The sequence below is a fragment of the Eleginops maclovinus genome, chromosome 6 (genome assembly GCF_036324505.1).
Source record: "Eleginops maclovinus isolate JMC-PN-2008 ecotype Puerto Natales chromosome 6, JC_Emac_rtc_rv5, whole genome shotgun sequence".
Lineage (NCBI taxonomy): Eukaryota > Metazoa > Chordata > Actinopteri > Perciformes > Eleginopidae > Eleginops > Eleginops maclovinus.
Genome location: NC_086354.1, coordinates 22,756,515 through 22,765,332, shown reverse-complemented (window position 1 = coordinate 22,765,332; position 8,818 = coordinate 22,756,515). Strand labels below are relative to the sequence as shown.

Genomic DNA, 8,818 nt, shown 5'->3' with positions numbered 1-8,818 from the left:
GAGATGGAGGAAAAGCTTATTGATTTTTTTATTTTATTTAAGTAAAAAATGATTAAGAACTAAATCCATGGTGGGTTTATTAAACAGAGCTGGTGTGTCAGTTTACAGGACCCTTTATATTCACTGAGGATAAGATAACTTTTCATTTAGTCCGTAAGTACTTCTTATTCATTTTAAGTTAAATAACCTGTAAGGTTCAACATTTCTTGGGTAAGTTTTTATTTTAAACAAGTTCATTATGGTAAATGTTGTTTAAAACAGACAACGAAAATGCAATACCATGTTAAAAATAATGCAGAATGCACATTATTTTTGACCAATTCTCTGCATTTACATCATCAAAACGGATTTATAGATCTGACTATATTCTATGTTCGATTCGTCATATTCTTAATTAACTTATTTTTGTTGTATATTCATATTTATACAGGTCTTTATACTTATACATTTGTATTTTTGATTAAATTGAGTTAAATAATAGTTATATATTAGCTACTTTTCTGCAAATTAACTCCTCTTACTGTGTCAATGCATGCACCATTATACACCAAAGCCAATTCCCTATAAACCTGATTGTGATTCCGTGTTAATGTTCACCCTGTGGGACGAACTACCACATGTAGATCACCCCAAAACAGAGACAAATCCCTCCGTTCTGAGTCCTCCGCTGCTCGCTCTGACCATAGCCTGTGTAGATAAAGGTTTCAGTAGAGCTCAGATGTGGACACTGCCCACTCCTCGCACCAGCCTCACAGCCGGCGGGAGTTTGCGTGCGCAGATTTCTCCCTCTCACTCGTCGCTAGCGCACAGAGGGCGCACCGGTGTCAGTTTGCTCGCGCCTCTCGTAGCGGTCGGTCGTTGCTGGTTGCGTCTCGCAGCAGGAATTTGGGGAGTGGAAATTCCGCTGTTATACTTTCACGGCTCGCCTCGTATTCCTGACATTTGTGCTGTGAACACAGAGAGAGAAAGAGGCGGAGAGAGAAATACGGAGTAAAATCTGGAGAGTTTCTCCTCCGATGTTCCTTGCGTTTCACTGAAAACCGGTTAACTACTGATTTTTCCTCATTTCATTTTCCACTTGGAAGTATCGATCCTGTTTTCCCAAGGTTTGGCAAATAATCGCAGGCTGTCACCTCTGGATGTTCCCCTTTTCGTGATTCTTAATTCTTCTCTGCTTTTTGGATTATATTCTTTATTTAGATGGCAAGTTGTTCCCTGACAGACACAGGGATCTGCTCCTGAAGCTCGCAGGATGCTGGGGAGCCTACAACAACCAGACCTCTTACTTTGAGACAATCTGCGCGTATTTCTGTCGCTTTTGGACGTAAACCCTCCCTGGACGTTTCTCCCACCTTTATTTTTCTTTGACATAATGTCTGTTTTGTACAATCTAAGGATGCGTAGTGGATTGCTATTGTTCCTTTTCACCCAAGTCATCCTGGTTGCTTCGTTGACTCAGAGTGGTAGGTGTTGACTGGTTGTGTGAATACATGTGTCTTGACAACAGGCTGATTCATTTTGCACCATTGTTGCCTCTCACCTGTTAATGCCTGGGCTTTTCCCTGTGAGAGCACGTCTGCAGGGGATCAACTTAGTCATATAAATACTGTTTATGCCATAATTACCCTAATAGAGAAACCATAATGAAGGATATTATAGAAAACACACCAATTGTGGGAATATTAGCGATACAGAAAGATCCGTAAAAGTACATTACAATGAATGTAAACTGACAATGTACCATCACAGACACACCTTTGTTAAGGTTTCCTCATTACAGTGGAAATAAAACATGTTTTTTTAAGGTCTGTTCGCGCTTCAGCCATCCAGAGATGTATTTTGGAGCTGTTGCGCGCGTTGCCACTGAAGCTTGATGCAGGCTGCGAGCAATTTCATAAATCATTCATTGAGAAAATTAAATGTTACCATGCTGCCTGTTTGCAGGAGAAGAATAACGCAGTGTTCACCTGTATGGGCACACCTTATGGCAAGGATGGCACCTTTACTAAATTAGTATAATGAGGAGTTTTAACACCTTCTTGAGGTTTCATTGAAATCAGGATGTGTGGAGGTGCTCAGTGTTTTCCTGTCAACACGTTTGTGGATTTATGGAGATCCCCAAACCTGCTGCTGCTCTTTAATCTGTTACACCCTATGTTCTAAGTGCAAATCAGTGCGTAAAAAAAGTCAATTTCCTTCACCTAGCTCAACTTTCTTCCCTCTTTTTTAACAGACAAATGCGGGGCGAATATAGAGATCGACAACGCGGACTACCTGACCTCCCCCGGATATCCAAGTGCTTACCCGCCCTCCCAGCAGTGTGTGTGGGTGATCACAGCCCCGGAGCCCGGCCAGAAGATCCTCATCAACTTCAACCCGCATTTTGATCTGGAGGACAGAGACTGCAAGTAAGAGTTCACTCCTCACTCCTCTCTCTCTCTCTCTCTCTCTCTCTCTCTCTCTCTCTCTCTCTCTCTCTCTCTCTCTCTCTCCCCCTCTCTCCCTCTCCCTCTCTCTCTCTCTCTCTCTCCCTCTTCTCCCACCCTCCTTTTTTACTCCTCAATCCTGCCTGGATACAGCGTGAAACTCTGCCACCTATTGGCCAAGGATTAAAACATCTGCTCCCAGGGAACAGGGTTTTGAGATATGGTTCTTGACAGAGGGAATGGGGTTTGATGGGTTTTGTAATCCTTACTTAATAAGGAGGCATGGCTTTTTGTCTCAGCTTGGGGTTTTTGGCAGGGATTTGAGAGGAGAGTAAATCCCAGCCAATCAAAGGTCCTTCTGTATTGATGGAGTTCAGTTTGCTCATTGCAGGAATAGAGAAATGATGTTTACTTTTCATCTAGAGACACGCCGAGTCTACCTGTTTGTATTTGAGGAGGAGTAGAGTTTGTGCGGCTCTTTGTTTGCAGGAACATAACCTTGAGGAACTAATTTAGTTTAGCAAATTGTTGGAAGTGCTGCTATCAGGTTTTTGTGAGTGTGAGGATGTTGGAAAGCTGATGTTTTTGTCTGGAGCAGTTATGTTTTCACACCTTGTGCTTGTTCAGCGACTTGTATATGTGCAGCAGCATGTTCTATAATCAATTAGCACAACAATAATAGCTAAATATGACTAAATTCACAGTTTTCCAGCTCGTGAAATATGAAGATTAACTGCTTTTCTTTGTCTTCTATGATAGTTTACTTCCTATAACATAAGATATACTTTATTGATCCCAAATAGGGACATTGGTTTGTTACAGAAGCATGTAAAAAAAGGCATTGCACATTAATTAAAAATAAAAACAAACATAAGAAGTATTAATAAATACATAGAGAGGACAATACAACAAATACAGCATGAGTTAGAATACACTATGACAGAATAACCTACTATCAACATAGGATATAAAGACTCAAAACTAATGCACTTTTTAAATAAAAACTGCATTAGTTTTGAGTCTTTTGGTCCAACAAAAGAGATTTGATATGAGTTTAGACTCTGGAAACTTTTATTTGTGTCTTTTTCCTTCCAAAGTAATAATTTACTGGATGAGAAAAGTGTTATCGGATGACAATGAATGTGAATATTATTTATTTCCCACCTCTATCACTCTTCTATATGTCTCTGCACTGGCAAGGCAGGGAGTCGTTTAAAACTTTCTTACGTGACATTTATTCTCCACACAGACATCACAAATCATTCCTGCGCATGCTGTTTCCTGAGCATAACTCTAGTAAACCTGTAAACAAGCACCCATGCACACACACACACACACACACACACACACACACACACACACACACACACACACACACACACACACACACACACACACACACACAAACACACACAGCCTTGTACCGCCTCTCTTTGACCCAGGAGACACTCTCTCGATTGTGTGCATCCACACAACAGCCCATGTGTTGCTCTCTTCCATAAACAAGCCTGTTTTTATGTCGGCTCCTCTGTCTTTTTTAAAAGCTCCATAAACGGCTCCTGTGTAAATCACGGCCGGCTGCACAGCGCCGTCCCACAGATGGGGTCCACCAATACTATCGGATCATGTTTCCCCACCGAGGGACTCGTAAACCACGAGGACAGATAGTGAATATTGTGTGTCCTTTTTTTGTGCATCACACACCTTTCTCCGTGCTGTAAGCAGGAAGGCTTTTCCTCAGGAACATCTCACGCTGCACAGACCTTGTTTTGTGTAACCCAGGGAGCAATATCAGTATGTAATAATGCTGTTTAAGTACTTAATGAAATCTAATAAATCCGGGTAATAAAACTTCAGTCTGTGGTTGGGCCCTCAGCACTCGACCAGCAGAGTATTATTGTCCGCTTAAATTACTTTTCCATAGGTTAATGCGCCGTGTTAAGGCAGTTGTGTTTAATCACGGTTTAATGTGTGCTTAACATTTTAGTGATATCTTCTTATACCCTGTAGGAACAGATAGGCATCGTGCATCAGACAAAGTAGTAGGAGGTTAACTAGGAGGTAATCAGTTAGAATGAGTAATTACCTGTACAAAAGAAAAGTGTAATTAGTTAGTATGTAAAATCTCAGGACACATTTTTGATCCTAGATATCTTGAGTTTTCCTTTTTAAGGGTCTACTGGGACATGTCTCCATGCTTTAATGTTCAGAAAGCTCTTTACGTTTCTCATACTGCCTGTGCTGCAGCACCTCTTTTCACCCTCTGTCTGAAACCAGAGCCCAGTCTGCCCTGATTGGTTAACCGCTTAGAGATGTCCCGCCCCTTAGCCTGTAACGTACAATGTTTTGGAGCGCTAGCCAATAGAAGCCCGAGTGTTACATAGTGAGGCCACTATGCTCGAGAAGTAAACAAAGGAGTCCAATGGGGGCGTTTCTGGGGGGGGGGGGCTGTGGGAGAGAAAAGGGGATTTTAGCCTCTGCAGACCATTTACATGAAAAACTACAACAGGAAGGGAAAAACCCGGAAAAGCATAATAGGGCCTCTTTGAGATTGACAGCCCTTTACTGCCACAGGATTCAAACCGGTGACTGTCCGACAGCCAGGCCCCCCTGCAGCCACCTCAACATGTGATTTTGCTGTGTTCCTAGGGGCCTCCGTTTTGCTCGATAGCTTTCATTATTTGTTGTGTGAGTTTATTTTGGACGAGCATGGGGTGTAGCTCATAGCTCTCTGACTTGGCAGGAGCACTGTTGTTTTTGGGAGCGAGTCAAATGTTCGAAATATGCCCATTGAGGGTGGGTGTGGGGTGGGAGGGGGGGGGGGGTCTTAAGCCTTTGGCGAGACCGCAGCTCCACTTAAAAAAAATCCTGAGATGATATTTTAGAGCTTGATTTCACTGTCTGATGCCACCAGTCAGCTCTGAGATACGATTAGCCAGTGAGGGTGTGATTCGAGACCTAGAATAAAGTTTAGCATTTATTGAGGTTCAATCTCTGGAGACATGAGACAACATCTGCTCTGCTGAAGTGTCCATGAGCAGATCCTTAAACTCTATCAGTTCCAAATCTGACCTCTGACCTCGGATGTCCCTGCAGAGAGGAGTGACAGAACTGGGACTTTTCTACTTTAGGAATATGTAGGATAGTCAAGCTAAAACGGTTTGATAGTCAATCAACAGTTTTTTACAATCAATGAATAGTTTTTAAGTCCAGCGTTTTCTAGGTTTTTGGGCTGTTCATTCCATGATTAACATGTTGGGATATTTCTTTCTACAAGCCAAATAATTAACCAAATAATCAATGAAGAAATGCGTATTTTAACCAATATTAAGAATCATTGTCCGTGGCAGGGCTTTTATATATGGTTGGAGGTCAGTACGTTTTGGTTAAGTTCACAAACTAAATCAAAAATGTGATCAATGAGAAGAAAATTGTCTTTATATTAATTTGGAAAGTTGTTGAAACATGTATGAGTTGCCATCATTTTATTTCTCTATGTTTAATCTAAAAAAGGTCGGAAAATAGCACCAAAAAAAGAAAGCTGAACTCTGTATTTGAGAAGCTTTAAACAGCAGATCTATAGATAAATGACATTATCGACTTATGGTTGTCTAGAATCTGTTTAATACTGATTGTTAGAAATACATTTAATGTTTCAGCACTTACTAAAACATGTTTCTAACGTACAACGCTGTTTATTTAGCTTTAAAATACTACCTTAGCTTTAGTGTCTTTGGGGAAATCAAGCCAGTGGCCTTTAGATTGCAGGACAATTTAAATATCACTCTACTATATCCCACATTTTTTAATTCAAACGTACTCTCATGATTGAATTGTATTGTTGGAATGACCATCCCCCCCTCCTCCTCCTCCTCCTCCTCTTCCTCCTCCTCCTTCCTTCCCCCATCAGATTGCCTGTCTCTGCTTGCCCATTTCTCCCAGTCCCATAATTAAATTACTGGACCAAAATGGAACAAATGTGTTCCGGTGCTGTGAAACATGTCTGCAGTTCCCCTTGCCAAACAAAAGGAGCCGTAGCACAAGCAAACGTGGGCTTCATTTCCGACATCAGTGTGACAAAATATCCCCCCCCCGTACACCCTCATGACCCAGGGTCTGTAATTATGATCCCTAATTGTAGCCTTTTTTTTTTTAAATACATATTTGTCAGCCGGGAAATGTTTTCTACGAGTGTGATTCATGAAGGACGGAACTCTTGGGGAGTGCTTCTCTTTTTTTTCCGTTTCCTAGTGTGTGATATGGATTTGTGTGCATGTAAATGGTCTGCAAAGCCTAAAATCTGTAAGTTTGCTTCAGTGGAAGTTTCTCTCTCTTTTGACCATTAAAGCATGTAAACATGTGACAGTACAGGCACAAAATACACATATGAACTTGGAAATCAGCATAATATGACCTCTTTAAAAGCTGGATTCTATATTTGAAGGGTTAATCGTTGTATGCACAATAGCTACGCTGAAAAATCTTATGAATGAACATTTAAAGTCCAAGGCTCCTCCAACAGTGGAACATACAATACACTTCAGCAAAAGAAAAATAATGCAAATGAGATAAAACTGTATACCTCTAAAGACTTAAATGAAATACTGAGTGTTGCTCCATGTTTTACAGAAGAAACACAAATGTGCTGGACCATAAACCACTCCAAATTCCCCCAAAATACACTGTAGTATCTTTCAAGTTGAACTTTGAGGTTGAATGGATTAATTGGTGGTTCCCAGGGTCGTCACAAGCTTCTGTGAAACAGACAGTCTGGGCGAAAATTTCCAACGACAACCTTTTACTTCCACAAACTCTCAAGTGACACAATCTGCGCTCAGTGAACAGACGTTGGTTTACACGAGAAGCAGTAACACTTTTGTTCAGACGCGCTAGGATCCATCGGCTCTTTCCCTCCCGTAGCCAATCTGGAGCGGCACCAGAACAAGTCTTGTCTCACGTCCACGTCTGAAATTAGCGTGGCCGACAAACTGAGTCCCTGCGGAGAGCGGTAAAATAGAGCAGAGGCACGGGTAAGGAACATGCGTCGGTGGCTGGGATAATTTGGGACATCTTTTTTAGAGGTTTGCTGAACTGTTTCCTCCCACATGAGGCTGTGCTGGCAGAGCCCTCACACGTACACGACATTCACAAACCACACACACACACACACACACACACACGCAGGAACCTAACTTTCTGTCACTTGTAGTATGCTTCATGCGGTGTACACATAGCTACAGTGTGCATGCGAAACACACATTCTTGTGCAGTCTTAAGCCCACAGGGACACGAAGAGACTAACACTGACTCACTGAAGGGGACTTTATTTTGGAAAATCCCCTGAACGTACTCGCTTTGCCATGAATCTTGGCTTTACGGGTTCGTACTGACCATGAGGAGTCATTGAATGTTTTGATGAGTTTGAAAATGATGTGAATCATGTGTTATGGCCTTTACAGACACCTGATCTCAACCCAACTGAACATCTTTAGTATATAAAATCTCCAAATAACTGCAAACCACACACACACACACACACACACACACACACACACACACACACACACGCTGCAACCTAACTTTGTGTCGCTTGTAGTATGCTTCATGTGGTGTGTAGAGCTTCAGGGTGCATGCAAAACACACATTGTTTTGCAGTTTTAAGCCAACAGGGACACGAATAGACTAACAGAAGAGGACTTTATTTGGAAACTGAACAGATCTTGGCTTTAATGGTTCATACTCTCTATGTCTGCTCACCGAATGTTTAGATAGGTCACATGATATGGCAGTCACAGACACCAGATATCAACCCAACTGAACAATTATGGTATAGAATCAGATATAGACAAGACATAAAACACAACAAAGTAAAGAGTAACCGCAATGCCTAAACCATACAGAGCGTTTTATATTAGTCCATTCAGACCCTTGAGGAAATAGATGGAGATGCTATGAATTCCTCCAGTGTGTTGCTTGTTCCTGATGGTATGTCCTGATTAGTCAATCACAGCTTCCCTTAAGAAGACACAGAGTCACAGGACCGACATCCCACAGCCTGGAGCCGTCACATGACTGGAAACACACACACACACACACACACACACTGGGAAGACATTTGCGTGGCATGTGTGTAAATGTGCGGGAGCTGCAGGGTCTATAAAGTCAGGCATGGATTCTGTTTATTTTAATCACTCCCAAAGTTAATCTTAATTGATCAGGATGACTTTTAATGAACAAATCAAGTGAAGTCTTTGAAATGTACAGGATTTGAGGTTGGAGGGATGGTGGGATTAATTGCTAATTGGATGGAAGGAATGGATGCTGTGGGAGGAGGAATACATGAATGGATGATTTTAAAGACCAGTCAATAGATGAATGGTATGATTTGTCTT

The 8,818-nt window shown here is 41.7% G+C and overlaps 1 protein-coding gene across 2 annotated transcripts in view; it reads left to right on the top strand.

Moving 5' to 3' along the window:
* Positions 1 to 845: 845 nt before the first annotated feature.
* LOC134866221 (neuropilin-1a-like) overlaps positions 846 to 8,818 on the top strand; it is a 72,388-nt gene continuing 64,415 nt past the window's right edge. The window contains exons 1-3 of one of the 2 annotated variants that reach the window (XM_063886256.1): positions 846 to 1,106; positions 1,201 to 1,463; positions 2,234 to 2,408. In XM_063886256.1, coding sequence (XP_063742326.1) covers positions 1,373 to 1,463; positions 2,234 to 2,408 — 266 coding nt within the window. In that variant the 5' untranslated portion in view covers positions 846 to 1,106; positions 1,201 to 1,372. Of the gene's footprint in view, positions 1,464 to 2,233; positions 2,409 to 8,818 lie in introns of both variants that reach the window. The other variant, XM_063886255.1, reaches the window with a different exon arrangement.